The following is a 27,036-nucleotide window of genomic DNA, read 5'->3' as shown; positions in this document are numbered from 1 at the left end:
CATATAATTTGGCTGTATTGTATTGTGAACTTACAAGTTCTCATGGAGAAGATCAGCTCCAAAAACTGGGGTGAGACATCCTTAAGCAAGTCCTAAATGCTGCAGCGAGTGCTGAAATCAGCGGGAGACACTTGGGCATTGTAGATCCCACTGCAATTTTAGCAGAACATCATACGGAGACGTGCATCCAATCTGCCTAATGGAAGCAATCGAGTGGTACCCTGAATTGTATCCAGATAAGAAGTAATCTTTTAAAAGTCAGAACCTCAGAACCCCCATGGTCTGTATGGTCAATGGAAAGAGGGAAATGCCATTGGAAATTTTCAGTGCCTTTGGAAATGGGCACCCAGCCTGTAATGACAAGAACTGTTACAGTCAGTTTTGGAAATTTAGAGTGTAAATTAGTTGCCTAAATTACCTAGACTTAACCCCATCCAGACTCTCAATGATCATGAGACCAAGGGCCAATTCTGCCCCAGATAAGTGTAATTTACAGTTCCTCTTCCCATCTGCATTATCAGTTGCAGGCTCTGCGGCAGTGCATGTCGTGTGCTGTTAATAGTTGACGCTTGACACTCATAAGACAACTGCAGATCAACAGCAGGTGACTTCCTTGTTTCATCAACAAAGTCTTACGATCATTCATGAGGATTATACATACAAGATATTTTTTACACTCTATTATTTATTATTATCTTATATCCTAAACCTGCATCTAGCCATGGAGAAAAAATTTAATGAATGTTTAAAATTTCTTCTCAGTATGAAAAGAAAAAAGGCTGGTTTTAAGTAGAACATCGAAACAGTGATGGGTTCAAGTGATAATCAGAATTAATGTACAAATATCTGGGTTTCTGATACTCTGTCATATCACCATGCAAAAAGTCACCAGGGTGTCTCACCCTGAATGCCTCAGTTTCTCTTGGGAAAAAAAAGCCTGTATTTCTCATCCTATTGTGAATCTTAATTGACTAACATTTTCAAAGCACTTTGTGCTGTTCAGATGAAAGACTTTTCTAAATGCAAAGTATTATTACATGGTAAGTTCATGACTGGAGCAAATTTTTAAAACAAACCATATGAAAAGCAGAATTAAGAGTGGAAATGCTGATCCAGCCATTAATTGCTTCACATCAGAGAGTGGGCAGAGGGTCTCCTTTTATGTTGTTTATTTCAAACAAACAACTCTGGGAATCTCCTGTGGAAATGAAATGCAAAAACCAAAGCTGTTTCATGGGTATTTTTGGTTTATCTCCACATGAATCTTAAATTCATCATGTGGAGAGAATGTGGAACACTTTTTTTTCCCCCCGTATACGCTGACTTTCCCACAATGAATAATATCCATTTTCTTGCACAGTTTGTCTTCTTGCTCACCCTCGGGTAACAAAATAACCCAGAAAGCAGGAACACCCTGTCCCTGAACCCTGTTGAATACTGACTAAATAAATAAATAAATAAATAAATAAAAGGAAAAGAGGGATGATTTGGAGGGTTCCCAGGGATGACTCGGAGGGTTCCCAGGCAAACCTGCTCTATTTAACATCACATACACAGTGACCACCGACACATGAATCCCGGAGCTCCTAATTCCTGAGCCATTGCTCAGCAGTGAGTAATAAACCCTTGCTCAGTGACTCACACAGGCTCTGAAATACAGCCAAGTGTCAATAAGCATCCAGGTTTTAGAGAATGTGAGTGGGAAGGGGGAGATCTCTTGTATCTGCCTGTGCTGGAACGGGGGAGAAGCCTGGCAGGCTGCAAGGGTATGTCTGCACTTTAGTTATGGCTGTTGGTACACAGACTCTCATACCAGAGGCTCCAGCACATTTAGTACTCCGAAGGAATTTTGCTTCTGTATTTCGTCTTCTCTTCCACCCTCCTTCCTGCACACACGTAGAGCTTCTTTTTCAGATCTAATCCTTCAGTTATCAAGATGTCACTGTTACATATACAGCACCTAATCAGGAGTTAGCTGATGGTAGACACCCTTCTCTTGCCGCAGGAAAAGCTTAGCTTTTCCCAGGGAATACTGATGTGAATACACAGTAAGGGAGGCAGCCAGCTTCAGGGAGAGGAAAATAATTGTTGCTGCAACTCAGTTTATAAACTGTAGTGAACAAGGCACATAAACTGGGCTCATCACTGGTGGTCTCTAAGGGTCAATCCTAATTTGTTTTGCCTGTTTAAATATTAGACAGCAGCTTGAAGATACACCTCCATTCTTTAGGATGACAGGAGTCAGGCACTTCCCAGCCGGTGATTCACAGCCCCTTAGATGCTTATCTTAGGATGGGAGAAAGTGGCCTCTGGTGATATCTTTCTCTGTTTGCTCAAGATTAGACTCTGCTCACCTGTCTTAGACTATCTCTCCTGTTTTCAGCAGTTAAGCAACATCTAATGTCTTAGGAGCATTTTATGCAATTTTGGGCTTCAAAGGTCCTTCATTCATGTTGTTGTGTCATAAAATTTTTTATTACACTGCATTGGCAATTTGACACTTGTGCAAGTGATAGTTTGTCTTGTGATAAAAAGATGGTATCAATTTCCTCTTTATTATTCTGGTGGTTCAGTTTTGAGGATCTGTCCCACTAACCCTCAGCTGCTCACTGCACTGAACTCTTACATAGTCTGCCGTAGTGACAAAAGAGAGGGTTCTTAGGAGTTGTCCATGTTGACATTCACAGCTCCATTTCAGTGAAATATCCACTACTGCATACTGTCCACCCACATACTGCTGCTAGGTGCATGATACATCCTGTGGAAATGCTTGGATTTTAGCAGGTCTTCAGATTTTAGAGATTATCTATAATTTGTGTGTGCACTTTGAACTTGGAATGTCTCTACCTTTCTCCCCTCCTGTTCTTTCATTGCTGTCTGTAGTGACATTGGGAAACAGACATAGAGTTTTACATTGATCTTGATAGGAGTTTTGGACATGAAGTTATTTTGCTATCAAATTGCCTTTTGTGATTCCTGGTAAGTGTCTCCTCACTTATAAATGGCTCATTGCAGTCTTTGCTGCTTGCAGATTTCTCTGTATCAGTGATGGATTGTCTCCACTCAGCCCTAGAGAATGAGCTTATTCATCAGTGTTGCACATGCCAATAGGGTTAGTGGAGTTAGTCTGAGCTCCCTAGGGATGGGCCTGTGGCTTGCTAAATCCTTACCTCTTAATTTAGAAGTAACACAAATTAGTTCTTCATTTAGGATTCATTATGGCATAAATTATGCTCACCATTACAATGAACTATGTTTTCCCCTTGTATTATATGGCAATTCATAAAGCATTGACTTTCACGTGTGGCATTTTCCATGCATTAAAAAGCTTTTTGAAGCCTCCTAGACTTCTGCATGGATCCAATAGCCTGTACAGATGTGCTGGCAGAATTTGCACATTACAGCTACAAGTAGAGACTCTTACTTTGCCTACTAATTCGTTCATCCCCTTTGCAATGTCAAAATTCCCCACTGTGACCTAAAGAATGTCTATTTGCAAAAGAAAACCCAACCCAAATGCATTTCTGCCTGGTTCAATGTTATAATTGCTGTCTTCTCCCTCCACTTCAAAAAAAAAAACCAAAAAACAAAAACAAAACAAATCCAAAACAACACGCCTCTCTGACACATAGGGCTGGCAACTTGTGCTGCAGAAGTTTACAACATTAGCAGAGCCAGCTGCTGTCCCCCTCCTTTGCCAGAAATTGATTTCTCAGAGCAGTCAGCAGAAGCACATGTCTGCCCAGCTCCCAGCAGCTTCAGTGCAAAGCTGGGCTTCAGCTGGATCTTGGAGGGCCACTATTTTTAATGATGGGCAGCAGCTTTAATTAGAAAATGAATACACTGATTAAAATTCCTTTCTACAGCTGTCTCATGCATGCAGGTTCCATGAAATAAAGTGTATTACCCAAACTGTCATATCTTCTCAGCAGAGTATCTGAGAGATTTTTCTCAGTGAACCATCTAGATTAGTTGACTTTTAGCAGTGCAAGTTTTTCTGTACTTTAATTAAATGGCCTTTTAAATTGTTCATTTCCTACTTTCTGGGTTTTTTTGTCTCTGCAACAAGTAGGTACTTCTAACTACAAGGACGCGGGAGAAATGCTGTTTGTTTGGAATGAAGAGATAAGTTCAGGGATAAAAGGCCGCTAAGCTTCTGCTAATGTTGAAATAAGAGAAATGTCAAAAAAAGCTATGTTGATTTATATCAGTGAAAAATATAGGCCCATTGACTTCAAAAATGTTAACCCTGATTTATTTTAAGATGCATAAGAGACTCAAAGTCTCCTAAAAATCAGACCCGAAGGCTTTTTGGAAGATTGTTTTGGAGGTTAGAGAATTAATTGAAGACTTGATGAACAGACACAAATTTTGAAAACCTTTGTATTGCCAAGAAAAAGCACTTAATGAGAAAACCAGCAAACATTTCTGCTTTTCTTATGTAAATAACATGGTTTTATGTCATGTGATTTAGAAGCCTGTCACTTTTTAAAAAAATATTATTTTATAATTGCATAAGACTCTGCAAAACTGACTTTACACACATTTTTTTAAATGGCAGCAAGACTGAGAGCTCTGCTCCAGGTAGGAGAGCATGCCAGCAGCTGAGTACATCTGTACCTGCTCTGCAGCTGACCTTTCAAGCTTATTCTCACTTTCAGCTGTTTACTTTGCTTATCAGTCCTGTATTTCATCAATAGAGCTCTGAAGAGCTCTGTCATGCGTAACTGGATGCACAGCAAAGGTCAGTGAGAGGCTGCTGCCCTCTGTGAACTGGTTATCGCTCAGAAATTTTGTGCTGGTGTCTTCCTTCTCCCAAAGAGTTTAAAGGAGGCACGCTTTCGGGTACAGCACTAATGAGATGATTTCACCAGCAGGCCGTGGTTGCAGTTTCACTTGATAGCACCTGATTGTTAATGGCAGAGCTAATACAATTATACAGAGGCCAGTCAAGTTAAAGCAGATTTCTAAGAGGATCTTGTACCACACCAGCCCCAGTTTCTCTAAGAGCCTGAGAAATCTTCAACAGATTAATTCTTCCAGTCTTTATGCTTACTACAGTTCTTATTGAAGACTTGCCCGCTGAAGAAGATATCCTTTGGGATAGGGATGAGTATAAAAAACATTATATAAATATAGCACTTGGAGAGGGCTCCACCTAACATTAGTAAGCCTTGTCTTCTAGGAATGAGGTTAAAAAAATGAAGGGATGACAACTGTCTGGTTGTAGAAGATGTGTGAAGAAATGCTTTGTATGTAGGCATGCTGGTTTCGTCACAGTATTTTTTTTTATGATATCCAGGTTTACCTGGCTATGAAGTAATTTTCAGTATATTCACTTATGCACACCCTGCTATTATTTCCTCATTTTGCAATGTTCAAAAATAGCTATTTTTAAACCTAGCCTTTTCACACATACAATTAAAACATTTTAAAATCCCATTGTCAAAGACGCCAATTAATACACTTATGATGTAAAACTATCCTCTCTGATAAAGAACTTCTCACACTGTTTTGTCCTTTCATTATACAGACTCGTACTGGCCTCGAAGACTTAGGAATGTCAGAACATGACCTGAAATGAATTATAAAATGATAGAACAGTTTGAATAGGAAGGAATCTTTAAAAGCCATCTAGTAGCAACACCCCTGCAGTGATCAGGGACATCTTCAACTAGATCAGGCTGCTCAGAGCCACGTCCAAACAGACCTTGAATGTTTACAGGGATGGGGCATCCACCACTTCTCTCAGCAATCTGTTCCTGTGTTTTACCAGCCTCATCATAAAAAAATATTTCCTTTGTATTAGTATAAAACTACTGAATTGATCAAATACTAATTGCAACTCTGCACAATTTTAAAAGATTGTTCAGAAACGTTATGCTCACTTTTTTTGGTAGCAAACTGTTATTTAAAGCTTTTCTGACCAAACTGTGGTATGAAGATAAGTATTTTATTACTTTAAATCCAGAGAGGACTGTTAAAAATTTGGTGGCCATGAATTGTTAAACTTGCTGCATATCAGCTTTACATGTTCATGTTCCCATACCATGACAAATGTCAGCTATTCAGAAACACCTTAACTGTCTGTGCGTTTGCATCAGTCAGGCTGAAGGTAACACAGATCACTGTAGTGCCCTTTCACTTGTAGCTAACCCACCCCGAAGTGCCTTCACAGCAGCAGTGAGTGAGGATGCACATAGGCAGACCAGCTGACACAGTAATTTTACCTCTCAGTAACTTGTATAACAGCTCCTGTTCATGTGTCTGAGTCTTTGATCACCTCCTTGACTCCTTTTATATCACAAGATATTATTGGGACACTTTTTTTGTGGCTACAATATTGCTGCTAGCAAGAATTTCTCTTGCTTCTTTCCAGTCCCGTGAGATATTTTTCTCTCTCTCACGGAAGATATCAGCAGAGTTCTATAAACTATGAACACCTGCGACCTTGCAAAGCTTTGTTTATAGTACAGTAGAAAAATATTTTGACAATGGATGTTTTAGGATTTTAGCCAATCAACCCATGGGGTGGCTGATCCTTTGACCAGTCAGACCACGAAGAAAAAAGTCTATAAAAGAGTTTGTAAAATAATTAAATAAATCAATCTTGCTGCACAATTCCTGCCTGCTGGATCTCTCCTCTCCTCCCTACCATTGCAGGATAGTGTAATTTTTTTTTTTTTTGGGTAAGCTGCAAAGTCTCACTCGGCATCATTTTAGTGAATCCATTCTGTTAATTCAATCTTTCAACTGCTCAAAGTTTTCTAGCAAAAATAATGGTCCAGGTCAGACTTGTGCCACATTACCAGTTGGAAGATCAGTTGTGCTCCTTCAAACAACAAACTGACTCAAATTGACTTAAAGAAAAGGATTATTCACCCCTTTTTTTGACTTCAGAACCTTCTGTTTAGATATGTACGATATTATTCAAAATAGTATTATGCTAGATGAAAAAATGTACTCTTGCACTGTATATGGAACTATTTTTAAATTTAAAATATGTCTAAAATTTATAGCTGGACTATAGCAGTATTTAAGTCCTATTGAAGCCAGCTGTAAAATCTATGCTACCTTCTATGGGAGGAAGCTTGAAGCCTATGCCTATGAGAAAATTATTTTTAAAATAAATCAACATTAAATGCTTGTATATCACTATTGAGATGTTTAATGAGTGCATTATTGTTGCTGTTCTGTCCATTTCTCTTCAAGACTTTGGACACTGAGGATCATGCTTGTGCACTACAGAGCTACTGCAGTGCTTAGGACATATGTAGTAAGATGGGAGTAAAACAACAACAACAAGACAGCATTTGAATTAGAGAGGAAGGGAGAATTTATTGACTGAAGTGTGTTTATCTCATTTTAAGAGGTGTAAGTATAAACCATCATCGTTATCCCTTAAAATTAGCTAAAGCCAGGAAAGAGGTCCAGAAGTCTGATTAAGGCCTTAATTGCATAACTGCAGATGTTTTTTGTCTGGATGACAGTGTAGAACAGTCTCTCACGGCTGAAGAATAACAACATGAGAGCATACGACAAGGAAGTAAACTGTGACAAAGGCAGCCTAGTGATAGAAGACAGAGTAAGCAAGGGAATGACAGCCAGGATGTATGGATGCTGTTCCCAGCTCCATCACTGTCTGAGTATGTGACCATGAACAAGAATCCTCTGCATGTCCCTCCGTCTGTAATGTGTATGAAAAAATATGGAGTTAGCATAGTGGCATTAACTCTACTTATTTTTAACAAAAAACCCCTTTGAACTTCACTACATGGGACAGGCTGCAGGAATAAGGATTTTTAAGACCAGAGAGGATTGATCTCTCATTGCAGGGATCTGCTATTTTATGGAAGCATGCAATCATCTGTGACATTCTATCTGTAACCTTGGGTCTTGTGTTTGTTAGAGGTGAACAGAAGGGTTCTGGGGCTGCTGCATCCTAAACAGACTTTTGTGAATCCTTGTGGATTAAACATCAAGTATATAATTGCTTGCACTTGGGGAAGGTCGGCACAATGATCCCTGGGGTGTCTTCAAATCCCAGCAGGACCAGGGCAGTGACTGTCTCCCTGTACTGGGCACTGGTGAGGCCACACCTCGAATCCTGTGTTCACTTTTGGGCCCCTCACTACCAGAAGGACATTGAGGTGATGGAGCGTGTCCAGAGAAGGGCAACGGAGCTGGGGAAGCGTCTGGAGCACAGGTCTGATGAGGAGCAGCTGAGGGAGCTGGGAGTGTTTAGCCTGAAGGAAAGGAGGCTCAGGGGGGACCTTCTCACTCTCTACGCCTCCCTGAAAGGAGGGTGTAGTGATGTAGGGGTCAGTCTCTTCTACCAAGTAACAAGTGACATGACCAGAGGAAACGGCCTCAAGTTGCACCAGGGGAGGTTCAGATTAGAAACTAGGAAAAGTTTCTCTACTGAAAGGTGATCAAGCACTGGAACAGGCTGCCCAGGGAAGTGGTTCACTCACCATCCCTGTAGGTGTTTGAAAGTCATATAGATGTAGTATGTAGGGACATGGTTTAGTGGTGGACTTGGCAGTGTTAGGATAAAACTGGACTCAATGATTTTAGGTCTTTTCGAATCTACATGACTCCGTGATTCTATCTGTGATCCAGTTGGCTCCAGAGTCTTCTACAGCACCTATAGTTTTTCTAGCCACTATTTTTGTACAGAGTGGTCCCAACTCAAACTCACAACTCCTGTTGTGTTAGGCTTCTCATGTCACAATGAATTTAAATTAACAGTCTGAATAGTATATAGTCTGTGCAAAATCTAATAAACCAGGGGATACATGGCTGCACAATGCCAGGAATTCTCAAGGTATCTGATTTGAAAATCACTACAATGAAAGTTTATAACTGCAGCTCAATTCATTTCGTGAGAGGAAAGATAATGCCATAGAAGAATATACAATTCTACTTTATATGTCAGAGATTCATTCTCTGGTAAGTTTAAAGAGTATTTCATTGGCATTCTCTTAGATGCCAAACTGTTAAATGCAAGGCCATGGCACAAAGAGGTTTCTTAAATTACTGGAGGTATAGATTGGGTCTTCTAGCAGGCTTTGTAATTTCAATTGCTTTTTGTAGCAACTCTCAAATCCCCAAGTGTATATGGAATCCTACTCCACAAAGCATTGTTTCCTTCCTGCTGCTGAAAGATAGCTTAAATAAAATCCTAAGACCTCAATGATGAATATAAGTGTTCATTTCATTGCTTTTATGGCTTCTTCTGTAATGTTCTTTCTAGTTTTTTAATCAAGGATTCGACTATCTCTTTTATCCAATTTGCATTCAAGAGAGGTTTGCACATTGGACAAAGTACATTCATGTGCATCTGACAGCAAGCACTCTGCAGCTTGGAGATAATGAATCTAAATCAGATTCAAGCTTTATTTTGCAGTGCCAGGTAAATTTTAGAGGCCCAGCATTTGTAATTTATTTCTCACAGAGATGAAAAAGTCGGTTTGATGGCTACTGTCAGCCAATAGGAGGTAAAAGATGAGATGGCCCCTGCAAGGCACTATTCAGTGGCTGCACAAAAGTAGGGAGACAATTTGTGGCTGCAGAGAAAAATTTATTTTTACACTTCAAAATATATAATACATCCCTGCTCTGAGAAGCACATCAGGTAGAATTTTAAAATTAAGGAAATGAAGTATGTGAAAGAGTCCACGCAGTAACAATAGCATATATACGTGAAGATATCTTCCTGCGGCAGTGTGTGCATGAGCCAAAAATGCTTCAAATCCTGTGCACTTGTTAAAAATAACTCTGTCCTATAACCTCAGCAGTCAATAATGGGAGATCATATTTGCAGCCATTTCTGCAGCCCATCTAGAAATGAGACACTACAGATAAAGCACTCCCTTTACTCCTCATCTTGCACTTTTTGCCAATCGATTGCAGAAGGGCTGTGTAGGAATCCCCACCTTTGCCGTTTGACCTGCTGTGTAGCCCGAGGCAAATGATTTCTCCACTCCCCTGCCTGCATTCCCGGGCTGCATCAGAAGCAATGTGACCAGCAGTCAGGGGAGGTGATTCTCCCCTTTACTCCACTCTCATGAGACCCCACCCAGAGTGCTGCAGTTCTAGGCCCCCAACATAAGAAGGATGTGGACCTGTTGGAGCAAGTCCAGAGGAGGCCATGAAGACCTCAGAGTACCAACATGGTGGCTGGTGCTCCAACTGGCTGGTGGGATGAGGAAAGCTTTGACAAGCTGGCATGATATTGACATGGCTTTTATGCAAACTGTTCCTCAGGAAATCAAAATCTCAAGATTTTTCCAGTTTATAGCTACACAAAAAAAAAGAGAAAGAATAGTGGTATATTTCTTCTTGTGTCTTCTATGCACTAACAATCACCCTGATCATAATCTGGCCTCAGTGATGCACATATTCCTTTTCTCCACTGTCTGGGTCTCCCCAGGAGTGTGTCTCCATTTATAACCAATTTTTCAGGGAAAGACCCAAAGACCAGACAAACTACCTCACTTACAGGAGTTTTTCCCCCCTCTCGTTTTAGTAGTTATTAAGTTGTCACAGTCCTCAAGTATGAGGTTTGAATATAGTAATTGCTTACAGCAGAAGTGTAAATATCCTGAGCACACCGAAAACAATGCATGAAGCCATGTACTCTTTAGGGAGAAATCAGAAGGCTGTGGAATTGAACTGCAACAGTGTATCCTATTCTATTGTGTGCTTAGAGGCAAGGCAAGGAAAAACAATCATTTCCATCTAGTCATCATCTTTTGCTCTGCAATCTATTTTTTTCTGCATGGATTGTATCATTTATCTACAAATATATTAAAGCATATTAAAAAATACACCTGCAGACAGCAACACTAATGAAAGGAGAAGCTGGAGAGCATCCCTCTAGCAAAACAGACCTGACCTTCATGATGGGGGCGCAGGTACAGGAGCAGTGATCTTTTGAAGATGAAATTGAACGTGAACCTTCTGCTCTTTTGTGGCCGTGATCAGGGCACTGGTTTTTTTGTAGAAGTGGTAGTGGTGATAGTAGTGGTGATGTTTTCACCATTTTAAAGGATAAAAGAGCTCATTTATTGAGAAGAAAAAAAAAAGATGCGGTGACCTGCCTTCTTCAGTAAATACATAATTACAATATAAAGAAATATAGTTTATATATATTATATAACTACATACATTAGTATGTACATTATATGTATAATATACATTGTATATAAATTTCACATAGAGAATTCATGGATTATATGTGGCTTGAAATGCCTAACAAACTACAGCTATCCATACTCCTGGACTGAAAAGTTCTTTGAAGATGCTCCTTAAGCACTAACTCCTCCGAGCAGCTCTGCTCCCCTGCCCTGCTCCGTGTCCCGCTGGGGTCCCGTGTCCTTGTCCAGGGTCCCCAGGCGCTGCAGCGCCCACCCGCCGCGGGGCCGCGGCTCTTCTCCCCCGAAGAGAGCCCTTTATCGCGGCTCATGGCGACAGTGCGGATACAGGGGGGGCGAGGACCGCGATGCCGCGGCCGGGCAGCCCCGCTCCCGCCGCACGGCCGCCGGGTCCCGGGGCGGGCGGGCCGCTGTCCCCGGCGGGGGCGGGCCCGGGCCGGTTCCCCCTCCCCTGCGCCGCCGGCTGATCCTTAACAGGTAACGGAGGGGCGGCCGCGGCGGGGTTGCGGCGGGATCTGCTTCCTGGGTTTCCTTTCGCTTCGGTGGGTGCACCGCGCCGGGCTCACCTGGGCAGGGCACGCCTGGGCCGGGCCGAGCCCGCCCAGCCCCGCCGGGCTCCCTCTCGCAGGACCAGCGGGACGATGGTGCCGGTGTGCGGCGGGGTCTGCGTCCGCCGCCTGCTGCGGATGGTGGGGGCCGGCCGGGGGCCGCTCCTGCTCGCCGTCACCCGGGTCCGCAGCTGCCAGGCAGGGAGCAGCACCCCGGCCGGCCCCGGCCGCGCCCTGGCCGTCAAGAAGCGAGGCTACGACATCACCAGGAACCCTCACCTCAACAAGGTGGGTACCTTTGGCGGGGGTGTTCCAGGGTCTTGCGCGGCCCGGGCCACGGGGAGGGCAGCGGGCGTGGGGAAGGGCCTGGATCGCAGGTGTCCCGGTTTGCGGGCGCCGTGGCAGTGTCACCCGTGACCGTCCCCAGGGAGCGGCTCCGCTCCCAAAGGGCTGAAATGCCGGGGAGGGGGCGCGGCCGTAGGTTTACCTGAACAGAGCACGGGATGTGTGATGGGTGTTCAGCTGCTGGCGCGGTTCCGCAGCCTCCTGTGGAGTCGGGCACCTGCCTCCCCTCTGACCGCTGTCCTGCTGCCGCAGTGACACTGAGAGAGTCTGGGCAGGGCAGAAGTGCCTTTGCCTGGGAACTGAAGCTGTTTGCTTGAAAGCACAAAAAATTGGTATGGAGAAAACACGGCTTCTCCTCAAAATCCAATGCCAAAACCTGGGTTATTTTTATATATAAATAACGTGGGTTTTATATATATATATATACATATATATATATATGTATTGTTTGGCACATGTTGCAGTGAAACGGGCCATTTACACCTTCATGTTAAAACAAGCATGTGTGGTTGTTCTTAAGTCTTCCTTTCAGAGCATATGCATAGCAGTGTGTGCTCCACTACCAAGGCAGCTTCTCGCTGGACTGAAGATGTATTTGTTCTCAATACTGTGGAAACATTAACAACACGGTTATAATAATAAAAATAAAAATTAATGATTTTGCTGAAAACTTCCTCCAAAGTCTACAAAGCATGTAAAGTGAGACCCCATAACTTAACTCTACACTGCTTGTCTATCCCTTTCCATCCTTTGAAGGGAAAAAAATAATCTGGGTGCCAATTTTGGGATCAAATATGTCAGACTCAAGAATGCTGGGTTCTACTTTCTTGTGTTAATGTTACTAGAAATAACTACAAGTGCATTAATTATCAAAAATGAGCAGATATTAAACATGGTATTGAAATTGATTGATTGGGCTGTGACTATTTGTCATATGCTTCATATGCAGTTATCCAGTACATGAGCCTCCTATGTTGTCTTCCAGACTGAAGACCCTTTGGATGACCACTTTTACTTTGTGTAGGGTGCTGTACATTGGGCTGCGTCTTTTGGTACCATTTCAGCATCCACAGGGATGAATCCCAAAGGACCGAGGCATGCGATGACACTGGATATTACTGAATATGCAACATCTTTGTAGGCAGTCCGGTTTGAATCATTATACAGTGCCTGTCTGTAAGGCTGAAGAGAAGAGGGACTGCCAACTGTGTCATAAATAACAGCAATTTGTCAGCATTAAGAGGTTTTGATGGGTGCTTCGTGATAGTTACAAAGAGTGACATAGCTAATGTTTCTAGTTTTCTTGCATATATTGATTTGAACTGAAAAATTAATACTTTGACCTTTCCTCAGTGTAGTGCAATAATAAAACACAAACAGTTGAATCTATCACCTATTTTAAATAGGTCTGGCTGATGCAGAAGCAGATTTTGAAAGTCCTCTTTCATAATTTTCAGAACTGAGGCTTTTCTAAAGTATTTTCCCACCTCACAGTGAAATAAACTATTTTTCTTGACGTCTAAATGGAATTTTTATCCATGTGGAGAGAAGGGTCGAAAACGGTTTCTGTTAGAGGAAAAATGTACTGTAGTGTGCCATGTTTAATTTGCCATGGGAAGTCTCCCAGCTGGTCTCCAGCCTGGGTGTTTGCTGTTTGTTATGTTCCTCAGTCAGTGCAGACCTTACAGTCACTGATATAATCATCTGCAGAGCATCCAAGTGAAGACAGAGATGGCTAACACCTGTGGTAAGAGATATGGGTTGCCTGTGTATGCACCTAGGTAACCAGTCATTACTAAACACTCAACACCTCCTTCCAGACTTTTCTAAAGAGACTCCAGTTCCTCTGTGGCTCTTAACAGTTCGTCGTAGCCTCTGAAGACTTACCTGTGTTCAGCTGAAATGGTGTGTTTCAGGCAGTTCGTGTGTTGTCAGCATGGGATTGATAGCCCTTTGGTCTGCTGTGCTGCAGTGGGGTAAATCCAAATCAGAGATCCCTAAATTTGGTAGGTTTTCAGCTGTTGTACTCTCCCCACATAGCAATTGCTGTTTACCCCTTTGGTAACTAAATGCGGGCAGGGGGTCATTGATGTTTTTCCGCAGCAGATTTCACTTTAATCTAAATTTTCAACTGATTGAAAGCAGCTCTGCAGGGAATATTCCTTACATCTCTCCAAGAACCTCTGAAAAATATTTTCAGAAGTGAGACTTCAGGCAACAAGTGTTTTGCTGCTTTAGTCAATACCCTGGCTGTTTTATAGCTTTTGGATGAAGTTAAGGCTGTCAGTCTAAAGCTCTGAAGTGTGTGGTATTTATTCAATGAAGAACACTGTCCCTTCAGCAGAATTGCAGACAGATTTACAGTCTGAGGTTATCTATCCAAGGCTTTGCTTGCTTAATAGGTTGAAGAAGAAGTAGACTCAAAATCTGCTGCTGACAGGTCCCCTGTAATATCCTAAATATTAGTAGAAATAAAAGCAGGCTGTCCTCTGAGAAGTTCCCCTGGTTTCCAAAGCTGCCTGAGAAGAAGAAGAAAAATAAATCCAAAAACTAGTTACTGATTTATTAAATTTGCAGTTGTTTCTTTCCTTTGGTCTTTGCTTACTATGTACTACATTTGTTACTACTGCACAATTCAGATACTGTTCTTCCTTGTGTTGTGAAGTGTGACAGCCCATGTTTAATCCAAGGATGGGACTTCGGAAACATCAGCATTCTTCTAACAGGTACTTGCAGTTTTAAAAGGCAATAGCAGTTGTTTTTAGTTGACTGAAGAGTCTCAGAAATAATAGGAGGGTGAAAAACTTGTCACATTTTTATGAAGTGCTTTATGAAGTAGTTCTTTTCCAGACTTTGAACGCTGCAAAATTAGAAAACCTAGAAGTGTTAGGAATGTCAGATAACCACAGAGCACAGGTAACAGTGTTCTGTGGTGATCCAATGAAAACTGGACTTGCTGAGAAATGAGTCTGTTCTACTCTGGGGCCTCAGCCTTGTGAAAAGCTAATTCGATGCTCAGACCCTGGGAGGAAAGATGGGACTTCCCTTACCCACTACCTTATTTATCAAAGCTGCCTTGTGTTTGGTGTGGTCAAGGCCATGTTGTGTTCCCTCTAACACTGCTGTCAGTTCTTAAGATTTATGCAGTTCTGCTCATCTCAGATGTGCCTCTCATGATTCCCAGTTTTTCCAGGGACTCCGTCATATACCTTTTCTGTATTTTAACAAACAGGCTGAGCTGGACAATTTCCATTTTGACCACACTCCTTCAGGGACTCAAAAATCTTGTCATGTCCAAAATTGACTGTAACTTTGTAGATGACATCTGACTGGAAGGTTGATGACACTTCTTGCATTTTTCTGGAAGCCCTCTTTTGAGATAAATCATGCCTGCTTGGAGATCTGCCATCGTAAACAGATGCAGCACTGCAGGTCACAGTTTGTTTTCGGAGTGGCAGGATATTGCCCTATTTGAAGGGTTGAGATAATCCATTAAACTTTCCTGCAAGTGCAGCGCAGGGATCTGACTTTGTGGTCTCTGAGTACATCTGGATAATACTCTCTACTCTTCTGATGTGCATGCATGCTCTCCATTGTTTTTCATGGAATGTCGTAATGAATTACCAAAAAAAAACCAAAAAAACCAAAACCAAAAAACCAACCAACAAAACAAAATTACTAGTCTGGATCAGTAAGAATGAAACCTTAAAGAATTGCTGTAGGTTTCTGCAGCATTTTTGGAATGTACTGCTGTATACATTGATTAAAATGCAGAAAGGTTGTTTGTCCTTCAGCTTTGCAGGGATTGAAATTGAGCTAACTGAGGGTTCTTTGAATAGTGTCAGTAATTTGCCACTGCTGCTGAGAAACAAACTGTATGATCTTGCACACTGCTGCAATTGGCAGCTGTGGTGAAGCAGAGCTAAAATTAGGTGGATTTGTAAAATGATTGGATCTAAAGAAAATTAGTAATCAGCACAAGAGCAGTGTGTCTGAAATGGCAGGTGGCAAGATCAAATCGAGGCAGGATTCTGTTTTCAAAGTAGTGAATCTCTCTAAATCCACAAGGTTGTGGATTTACAACTGGAGTTTTTCTTGCAGCTGGAGTTTTCACTTGGCTAGCTTTAGGTCTGGATAGACACATAACTACTGGGTGATGCACAGGGCTTTAAATGTGTGCCTTCCAGCATTTGTTAACTTGCCATCTGTTCGTGTTTTGCAAAGGAAGAGTATGAGGTGGACAGAGTTTAGAGGTTCCCCTCATATTTTTTCAGGAGCCCATAAGTATTTGAGCAAGTTTCAGGGGACAAATTTTAGACTGAACAAGTCAATTTAGGGAAAAGAAATACACTGGGAATTACTAACTGCACTAAAAAAACACCTGGCTTAGAAAGTCCCCACACTGAAAATGATGAAAGGATGGGAGAGTGCAGTGGAAGAGTATCCTATTAACCTGTATTATTTGCTTGTGGCTGCTGCTGGAGACAGGATGCTCATGTACATGAACTGACCTCATGGTACTATTGTGTTTCTAGAGATATCAAATAAGACACTTTCATGGCCAAACCCTGCAGTTTTAGACCCAAGTGAAACTATAGCTGAGAGAAGGCTTTTTGTCAAATCAGGTTCTAAATACTCTAGAGTTGAAATGTGAGTGAGCTAGAGCACTGTGCATTGGGATGATCCTTCGATGGTGCCCAGAACAGAGAGGCTCTTTTCATGTTAGCACTTCATTAGTCAAGCCAAGGTGTATGTATCCCCCATGACTTCAATGGAAACAAATTTCAAGGAGATGAGCTTTGGCCAAATATTTTGGCAAATGTGATGGTGTTCTGGAAATATGATTGCTCAGATTTGTTTTGGTCATCATCTTGACATGTGAACTTTCATTTTTGTTTGCTCGGTGTTAGTGTCAATCATTTATTTTTCTGAGTCCAAACTGTCTTTTGGCAAGGACATTTCCTAATGTTTTGATGCCAAAGAACTTGTTGTTATGGTGTGGTCAGCAGACTGAGCCCAGACTAAATCTGTTGGTGCTTCTGGTATTAGCAGCAGCCTGCCAAAGTCCCTTTGCTCCCCCAGCCTGGATTCCAGTTCCTCTCCCTTGTCATAGCCAAACCAGGAGACCATCTGCCTTCCTGTCTGTCTGCATAACCTCTTGCCAGCACTGTTGCTCTCCCCTTTGGGATGCTACTAATGCTTTGGGAGTAGACCTCCCATGGAAAAGCTTGGAAGTGCATAGGATGTCTGTTGCTGTGAGGGTAAGATGCAGACCCTGCCTCTGTGCTGTACTAGCCCAGCAATATATTGGTTCTTGTTTTCCCTTTTGCCCTTATAAATGTGATTGAGAAGTCTTGGAAGCATTGGTTGGACAGCTTTTATAAGTGCTGAGTTTATGCTTGCACTCAGTATAAGATTTTAATAAAAATAAATTGGTTTTGGAACAAAATGCTTCTTTCTGTTTTCTGAAAATGTTGTAAAAATACCATTAGAATTGCCTTTAAGTTGAGGAAATTCATCAGTTTGGCAGCTGCTTATGTTGCTTTCTTTTTATCATGCCCTTTCTTTTGGAGAAGACTTAATCCTTACATCAGGCATGTGGCTCTGGTTTCATAGGATGGACTAAGCTTTTCTGGCACTTGAATAAAATTTGCACATGGGTAACACAAACTCATTGGTGAAGAGTGTGAAAATTGATATTGTTGCAGTTAGAATGGATTTAGTGCTGAATATTACAGCTTGTTCACATTTCTATTCCTTGCATCTAGTAAAATGTGGGGTAAACTACTAGTTGATTACTTTGGAACCACTGTAGATGTTGGCAGGAAGACTGAGCATGTTATCTGTGGGGTAAACGGTCTGTACCCCACTGACCTTGGCAGACTCCAAGCTTTGCCCCACGTAAGTAGCACGACATGACGTCACTGATGTTAGAGACTGTGCACTGGTCTGCGTTGAGATGAGTCATTTGTGCTCCTCAGAATTAGTGATGATTCAGCTGGAGGTGCTGAAAAGCACTGCTGAACCCCAAGATGAAGTGAAGAGCTATAGTCTGTGGCTCAGTTTTGGTTTCAGATGGATTGGACATGCAGTAAGGTACCTGCTAGAGATGGGGCTGGCAGCTCTGTAGTGCTGTGTGGCAGATTGTGACCCCTGAATTTTTGGTTATGGTGTGTTAGATCTGGCATTTGCTAAACAAAACTGGACCTAGAGCTAATTCCGTTTGACTTGATTTTGGATTAAGAGAATGTAAATTGAATTGCTCTTTAGCTTCTGCAGCAGCCACACCCAGAAGAACACGCTGGTCAGCTGTTACTGACCTTCATTCAGAGCTGAGAAAGGAAAGGTTGTTCTTTAATGAATAACTGTTCTCTCTTGGTACCCCTTGCTGAAGGTGGGACAGTTATGAGTTTTTGTAGTATTTAGGTTCCTCCAGGGCTTTGCGATAGTTTTCTTTCTCTGACTTGCTCTAAATGATGCTGATCTACCTTCCTGCCCCACCTCACTTGCCTGGCTGATGGGAGATGCTGTGCAAACATACCTTTTGACAGCTCTCCTGTACTTTAGGTGTTTTCTTCATTCTTCACTTCAAAGAGAGCCTCTGCCACCATGTGCCCCCATACAGGCAGCAGTCTGGCATTTCTAGCACTGAGCCCCTTGCAGAGTTTGGGCCTCGAGCTTGATAGGAGAGCTGCCAATGCACATGCCTGCAGTAGCTGAAAACTGGATGCTGCCCTGCACAGGAGAAGCCTTGCCTGTACCTCTCTCTGATTAAATGACATGCAGTTCTATAGATTGTCCGATTTTGTTGGGGTTTTTTTTGTTTGTTGGCTTGGGTTTTGCTTTGTCTCTTTCTTTTCCTCTGTTACTTATTTTTCTGTCTTTTTCTCACTGACATACAGACCTGCTACCAAACCTTGAACAGCCTACTGTAGCGCTCACCCAAGTAAATTCTTTTGGGACAGACTTAGCTTTTGAGCTGTTGTGAGCAGGTCAGACAGGCCTTGGTGCTTGGGAGAGAATAAACACTGTTGAAATTCTCTCTCTTTCAATAGAAGGCTTAGCACAACAGCAAACTTGACTACTTTCAGTTTATAGTGTGCTCTAGTAGAGATGATGGGCATGTTTTTAATTTTTTAACCTTCTGTTTGAGGCCCAGGGGTGACACTTGCTATCTATCTCCCCAGACAATGTGACATTTTGATAAATGACTTCCGTATTGTCACCCTAATACAATATCATTCTTCTAAAAATGTTTTAAATGGCAAAGCTTTTTATAGTTCTGCAGCTGCCAAACACAAAACTAAGACAGGAATTGAGCAGACTATGTTTGTGACAAAGAAAATAAGGCCAATGCAAAAGTTCTCTGCATATCAACATTTTCTACTTTGCAGCTCTCGGTTGCACATGTAACCTTTTTCAACATGTGGAACCACAGAACTGAAACAGATTTTCAAAAAATGTCTCTGTTTTATATATAAAAAAAGATTAGCTCCACACCTTAGAAAATTCTGTATGTCTATCTTAAAAAGTGGTACATCTGTTTTATAGTAGGTCCATATGGATTAGCTGTGTTCAGCCTCATAAAACATGTAGTTAAGACTTTATTGTGTTTCTAAAGATTGGAAGAAATTGGTTATTTCAAAAACAACAGTGTTATGTTCTCCTGGACAAGATGTCTTGAACTTTTTCTCTTTGGCTGGGCTAATAGATTTGTCACTTTGCCTAGTGTTAAATTCATTATGGAAACTTAAATTCTGTTTAATCTTCATTTGAATGGTTTGATATTAAACCTGCAGGTGATTTTAGCTGTGATTATTTGCAAGCGAGAGAATGGATTAAACTGCCAAATCCTGTCATTTTTTAAAGTGTCCAGATTACTAAGGGTTTCTGTTGTCTAAGATGGTCTAAGTGTGTAAGCAGGGAGCAAGAGATAATCTGTTTTATTGTGCCAAAAGATTTGGGGGGGAGGAGGTGGGGGGGGAGAAGGGGAGAAGTCAGTTCAGGGATTTTCATGTTCATAGCCCTTCTTTTATCAACTCAGTTTTTCTTATCCCCAGCTAGATTAGTTGGTCCAACAAACAAACAAAGAAATCCGACAAGGAATCCCAAACACATTCCCCCCCCACCCACCCACCCCGCCCCAAGCCAGAAACTTCTCCCTTTTAGCCATTTCCTACCTCATGGGGAATTAGATGTCTTCATGTTGTCATTTGTGTCTGTAGCTAATTTCTGTGATAAAACAACTGCCTCTGTAAATTAGGTTCCTTGATCAAAATTATTGGAAGGTCAAGACCCTTCTTTCCCTCAATACTGTATGAAGGTTTCTAGGTCTAGCCATAAAATGAGAAAAGTAACAAAAATTATTTGCTGCAGTGCTCAATCTGACTACTGGGGAAGAAAAAAAATCTAAAAATTGTATCTCCTGTTTTTTTAGATTTTATTTTTTTATGACAGAACCTCTTTAAAATTTAGCGAAAGACTGCTGCAAGAGAAAGTCATTTGCAGTAGTGCAGTGTGCATAAAGTCTGAATTCCAGCAGACACTACTCTTAGGGAAAAGTGTTGTGCAATGGTTGCAGAAGTGTGAAAGACACTTGTACTTAAATAGTCTAGCAGTTTGGGTGTTTTCCGGGCAAGACACACAGAGTTTGTGGGGGAGGATCCCAAAGTACTTGAAGTGATGAGGATATTGGGAAGAAGAATTGAAAACTTCTCTTTTCCCCTAGTGCCCGGCAGATACATTGGCTTGATGTATGAAAGCCATGAAAAGCAATGATATATGTGACCATGTGCTCCAGGTAGGTGACTCTAAAGAAAACTTTTCAAGTGGAATTTACTGCTGGTCTTAATGTAGAGAGGCTTGTTCTGCAGTTTCTGCTACTTTATAGTCACTAGTGGATTGGCTGCCATTGGTGTCTCACAAGCTTGTCCAGTAAATTACACAGAAATAGTTGTTCAAAGGTTAAGGTAAAATAAAAGAATTTTTTTTGTCTCAAGTTGTGAGGATTTTCAGTGCACATACCGCTGTGACTTGTTGCTCATTTGCACACATGCAGCAGATTCCTCTTAGGTTTGGTAACTTGCCCAGGTTGTGATGTGCAGCAGTATTTATTTGAAGGAGATGTGGAACATGCCTTTCACTCCATGTGCTGATGCCAGCAGCTTTTACTGGCTTATGTCTAGGGGGAAAAAAATGCTTGCAACAGCACAGAGCCCTGCCTGAGCATTGCTCTTTGGTTTCTAAGGGGCAGCATAGGCTTAAGTCATTGGAAGGGTTTCTGTTAACTCTAGTCAACTTTAGATTGAGCCTTTTTTTCAATTTAGGAGTAAGCAGCTGCACCATTCAAGATACAAGGTCATTTTCATGACAAAATGTTAAGGTTAAAGGTAGTCTAGTGTGAAATTTCATCATCTTGCTCTCTTAATAAATGGTAATTAAAATGAAAGCGTATGTGAAAAATTGTGCTTACTGATTATTTAAGCCAAGGTCTCAAAGCAAAAATGGAATTTATCAATAATATCAATTTCTACTGATAGAGAATCCCCTGAAGGCTCCAGCTGCTCCCACAGTTGTGTGTCCCAAAAAGCAAAAGTACTTATTAGTACTCTCTATTTTACTGTTGTGTGCCTAAACGCATTCATCTTCCATAAGAGCTTTGGAGTGACCCACTCAGTGATGCCTTTCCAAAGCCAGAAGTTGTCCTCTGGCGTTTAGGCAAGAAGATCTGGACTTCTTCACAAGAGCTGCTGGAAGAAAAACAACAGCACTAAGTGAGATGCCTAGAAGAGCTTGAAGCTGGCCTGCAGAGTTCTTGTAGTTTAATAAAATTTACGAAAGTGCCTTTGAACTGTGACCTTCCAAATGTCCGCTGGTCAAGGGTAATGGGGTGGGTTTATGAAAGCAGAATGACTCATGCTTGCTGAAACTGGGCCACTCTCCCTAGAGGCAAGTAATTGTTTTGTATTTAGCATGTTAACTGTATTTGGAGTTATAAGATAACAAAGTAATTTCTCATATAAATAGAAAAAATGATGGGAAGGCGCTGGAAAGCAGCAGCAAGGCTCTGGCTGCTGCTGTAAAATGGTTTTGGCGTTGGCCACTTTTAAAAAGCTCATTACATTTTAAAGATAAGCTTTAATGGAATTGGCAGTGAGAGTGCAACTGTAACCAGATCTTGTTGTTTTGTACAAGTGCCTTTCAGGTTTCTCTGCAAGGTCGAATGTCTATTGACTGGCAGCTGGACTGTTTTCCTTGTAGGAATGTAACTGGTATTTGATGGAGTTGCAAAATGAGTTTCCCACTGAAGCCAAATATAAAAGAGTATGAGAGTCCAGCAGTTTCACTTCCTGAAAAGCTGGAAACCCTTGTAGCATTTATTAGGATTTCCTGCAGGGAAAGAGGGATATTAATCTTGTTTGACTTACGGAATCATAATATTTGTGCTGCAATTTGTAACACAGAGCAAGAAGTTTTCAATTAATATTTCCTGAGAAATAGCAAATTCAGTGAAGTAGATGCTTTTAACTTTTTGGGTTTTGTTTTTTGTCAGAGAAGAACTATAACATCTCACAGGACCTTAAATATTGCACTGTGTTGGAGCAGGGAAGAGCACTGGTGAACGTGGCTACAGATCTGCTAGGACACAGTGAACAGCTGGAACTGTTCTCGAGTCTTTCTCAATGTCTTTGATTGGCATCATCATAATGTAATCTCTGAACTGCAGTATTGTATCAAGTGTGCTTGCAGGAGTCATAAACTTGTTGATAAAAGAGTCACCTGGTCAGTTCATCACTGGTTTTAATTTTCCTAGTGCTGGAAAATTTTTCTCAAGCTCTGAGCTGATTGCAGTCAACCCTGATTTGGCCCAAACCAAATTGGCTTGAAGTCCTGTGAGTCTCTTTTCTTTCAGATTTGTAGTAATTTTATACTTTGGAAAGTGCTTTATGTCTCTTGAAAAGTGGCTTCAGCCTTTACTTTGGGGCAGCATTGCATTTTCCTATCCAGGCAGAAGAATGCTGCTAGGAGAGGTGAGGCTGAGGGCTTGAGCTGAGGAGCTGCAAGTATGTGAGAGTTTCCAGATCTGTGGTGAGCATGGTGACTGGACCATCTGGACAAACTTTGTGCATTGTAGATATTCCTCATCTCCACTCTGGATGAGATGGGCCATATATCTGGGTCTTCTAGGCATCCAGCATCTCCTTTGCATATAGTCTGTGCATATGCAGAGGCTGATCATATTTGGGATGCATTGGATTTACTGTCCTCTTGCAGACTAACTCATCATGTGAGACTGAAGCTCTGAGCCAGCTCCTGGACTTTCAGAAATCACAGGGCAACAGCCAAAATCCTTATAATTTTCCCCAATAGAAAATCCAGGTAGAAACAGAGGGAATGCCTTGAGATACCTGTACATGAGAGAGTAGATCTCAGAGCTTATTATTTAGGAAGAGCATCTCTATACATGTTTGTTAATCCACCTGACAAATGAGAGGTGAAGGAAATTATACTAGAACTTGTAAAGGTACTTCTTTATTGCTCTGCAAATTAAGAAGCATCTTAATTAGCTAGAATGCATCACTTATGTAGAATTTTCTCCAACTTGAGCCTAAAATGGAGTCACAGATTAATTTTTCAATCCAGTGGGGCTGTGGTTAGAGACATAATCCCCAGTTGTGGTTTCCAGATTGTGGCAAAATATAGGAACTATTGAATTTGAACATCAAGACTTGGAAAAAAAAAAAAAAAGAAAAGAAAAGAAAACAATGTGACTGAGAGAAATATTTGTGGCTTATTTCTTATTCCTGATTCTTGGGTCTTTCAAGGCATGTATCATTCAGTTTCTGCTTTTTGTTAATAAGATTCATTCAGGTTGGATCCCTAACACGCTGCTGCATTACATCAAACACTTTTGAACTCTGTTCCATTCCTTATCAGTTATGGAGGGCAGTTTCTGAATCACTGATATGCATTCAAGAAAGGATAGTGCAGTCATGGGGCATCATGTTGTCATAATTTACATTTAGTTTTGGAGTACTTCAGTGGGGAGCTGCATTTAGCTTGCCCAAGGTAACATGGGACATTTGTAAGTGAACATGAGTCTCTCTGAATGAATTCCCTCGCCATTCAGCCAGCCACCAAACCTGTTTGCTCAGTTGTCTTATTGTAACATCTCTTATCTGTATCAAAATTGATCTCTACCGCAGCCTGTTAGAAACACATGTGATGTATCAAGTGCTGTATCCCATACATGCCATCAAATATGCATTGTATAAAATGAAAAACATTTTGTGAAATATTTCCCAAAAGCTGTGCACAAAGGAATTGAGTGCTAATACACAGCTGTTATAGGAGGTTATTTCAATTGTTTACCCGAGCCCACTTCCTTTTTTTTTTTAATTTAGCCACTTGAAATTTCTGGGTTCACTGTGTAACAGTTCAAAACTTTGAGTCACAGTGTGTATAAGTTACAGATGCCAATACCTGTGAAGTTGAGGTTATTACCTTGTCTGCATAACTAAAATAATAATTCTAAGAGAAAAGCAAAATAGAGTAAATACTTACACTTAAAACTCATGGGCTAGAGATCTGGGTGTAATGTGTGGTCCCCCTGTGACTGCTGCTCAAGTATTTGATGGGACAGATGTAACAACCAGTGATTTCTTAGAAATCAAGAGATTATTGGCCTTTCTTTTCTCTCATTTTATTTAATGACACTTTCCAGCAAATGTCTAGGACTAGATCCAAAGCAGATTGAATTTTATGGGAAGCAAATAAGTATTTACAGCCCTTTGCAGTGGGGTTATAATCTTACTGGCTTCACATTGTTTAAGAAAGTGCTTTGCTGAACTAGGACATAGGTTTTTGATTTAGTATCCCTCTGCTGTAAGACTCCGGGTGTCTTCTGGCTAACGCCTATCCGAGGAGTGGATTTATAGGAGCACAGCTGGGCTGTAAACAAATGGTGATGCACTTTGCTCTGGATTCAGAGGGAAGAGAAGCAAAACTACAAAACAATAATCCATCTGTATTATTGAGTACCAGGCAGAAGAAAATCAACTGCAAAACTGAAAGGAACTTGCAGGATTAGCTTCAGACATCTTATGATGTCTCCAGCTGGCGTTTGCTTTATTAAATAAATGAGAAGTAAAACACAGTTACTTTTGAATGTATAAATTTGCTCTCAGCTGAGGTTGCATGGCATTTGTTCACTGAATGGTTTTCTTTCTTTAATTTGAAAAAGGAAAAGCAGAAGTGTAGTGGATGCATGGAAGGAAAAATCCTGAAGCAGTATGACAGACCCTTTTACTAGCAGTGGGTTTAGATCCTGCATTCTCTAATGCTAGTGTAGAAGTTTGACCTGTCTTTCCCATGTGCTGTGCAGTTAACTGAGCAGTAAGATTAAAGTATGATTGATAAAATAAACACATTAAGAGTGTTTGGAGCCAGGATCTGCCTCCAAGGCATGGAGAGCAAACCTTTCTAAACCATTGTCCCCAAATAGATATTAAATTTTGTTTCACTTTGTGTTGGTGTGAAAGAACATACTCTGAGACATCCGCTATTTTGATTCAGAAATCCCATATCCCAGTTCTCTTGTTCCTAGGTTTGGAAAAGTTAGGGAAAACAAAGCAAAGTGTAGCAGTAACAAAGATCATAATGAGGATTGCCTGTAAAGTATGATGAAAGGAATAAAAGCCATAGTCATGGCAAACTTGGGCCCTCTTCTATTTACCAGCCACTTTGCAAGCCAAAAGTTAATGTATTTCCTGAAAAGAAAACAGATTGGTAATGTTATGGAAATGGTTGGGGTTTGATTCTGCAGATCCTTAGATACAGTTGGTTAGAGTCAGGAAGTGGAATCTTATCTTCTTGATCCTCCTAGAAAGACTTATACCAGGTAGTAGGTTCAGGATTATGCACAGATTCTGAGATGAGAAAATTCAGTGGTAGAAAGATTGGGGAATAATATGAATGTGGATGACTAAGTCTGTGCAAACAATACTCCAAGGCATAGATTTTCAGTGAGGACAAAAATAAACCCAGAATGTTTGCTTATTGCTGAGTCTTAGCAATGTTGTTCCAACATAAACATAGTTTAGAAGTTGTTGGCTTTTAGGAAAAAAAAATTTTTTTAATGTCTCTTAAGTTATTTAGGTAACCTCAAGTTTTGCTGAACTGCTTTATTTTGTCTGGGGAGAAAACGGCTTGTAGAAGCATCAGGGCAACTTTTATGCAGAAAGTTTGACTGAGGCCAGCATAATGCAGTAGAGATTCTGTACATTTGCATGTAATAGGAAGTGACTTTAAAAATGTGCAACTGCAGGGGCATCCCTCTGCACTTAACATGACATTCTAGTCAGCAGTGAGATGGTGATAGATACAAAATACTCCCAAGAGTATAGTATTTGAACAACTTACATATAGTGTGGATGCTCATCAAAGTAGAACTTTACATTAAATTTGTCTGAAACTGCACTTTTTCCCCCCATAAGCAAGCACATGCATGTGCTTAGACCATGATTTTTGGCAGAATCTGGCCTCTTTATTCTGAGTCCTGGTTCACTCCTGCTGTTCTCTGAAATCCTCTTCTGATTGTCATGCAGGAAGAGGCATTGCTGCTGCCATCTGCAGTGCATCAGCATCTACATCATACTAAAACCACACTGACCTCTCAGCATATGGTGACTTTTAAAGAATGTTCAAAGGCATATCCTTATCTTATGTCAAACAGGGAAATTAAGAGAGTGAATGTGTTTTGTCATGTTACCAATTTGTTAGGTGAGCATCAGCTTCAGTTTGTGTGTTCTGTGGTCTACAAATTATGTTTTCTACTTTGTGTTAATCCATATTTTCTGCTCCTGTATTCTACAACTAAAAACACTTCTCTGAAGCAGTAACAGCTTTGAATAATATCTTCTAGATGTATTTGCACAAGCAGTCTCTTTTGGATCTCTTCCTTTATTAGTATTGGATGTAGATCA

The 27,036-nt window shown here is 41.1% G+C and overlaps 1 protein-coding gene and 1 long non-coding RNA gene across 5 annotated transcripts in view; one reads left to right on the top strand and one right to left on the bottom strand.

The window, feature by feature from the left end:
- LOC125321513 overlaps positions 1-12,343 on the bottom strand; it is a 28,208-nt gene extending 15,865 nt beyond the window's left edge. Inside the window, exons 1-2 of one of the 2 annotated variants that reach the window (XR_007201570.1) lie at positions 12,195-12,343; positions 35-351 (exon numbers count right to left, since the gene is read on the bottom strand). This is a non-coding gene — a long non-coding RNA (uncharacterized LOC125321513). The remainder of the gene's footprint in view (positions 1-34; positions 352-12,194) is intronic. The other variant, XR_007201571.1, reaches the window with a different exon arrangement.
- Positions 11,664-27,036, top strand: part of ME3 (malic enzyme 3) — a 119,862-nt gene continuing 104,489 nt past the window's right edge. Inside the window, exon 1 of one of the 3 annotated variants that reach the window (XM_048294492.1) lies at positions 11,664-11,995. In XM_048294492.1, the coding sequence (XP_048150449.1) occupies positions 11,801-11,995 (195 nt within the window). In that variant the 5' untranslated portion in view covers positions 11,664-11,800. Of the gene's footprint in view, positions 11,996-20,800; positions 20,853-27,036 lie in introns of those variants that run through there. The other 2 variants (XM_048294490.1, XM_048294491.1) reach the window with 2 other exon arrangements.

This window comes from Corvus hawaiiensis, chromosome 2 (assembly GCF_020740725.1).
Source record: "Corvus hawaiiensis isolate bCorHaw1 chromosome 2, bCorHaw1.pri.cur, whole genome shotgun sequence".
Lineage (NCBI taxonomy): Eukaryota > Metazoa > Chordata > Aves > Passeriformes > Corvidae > Corvus > Corvus hawaiiensis.
This window is presented reverse-complemented; position numbering and strand designations above follow the sequence as displayed.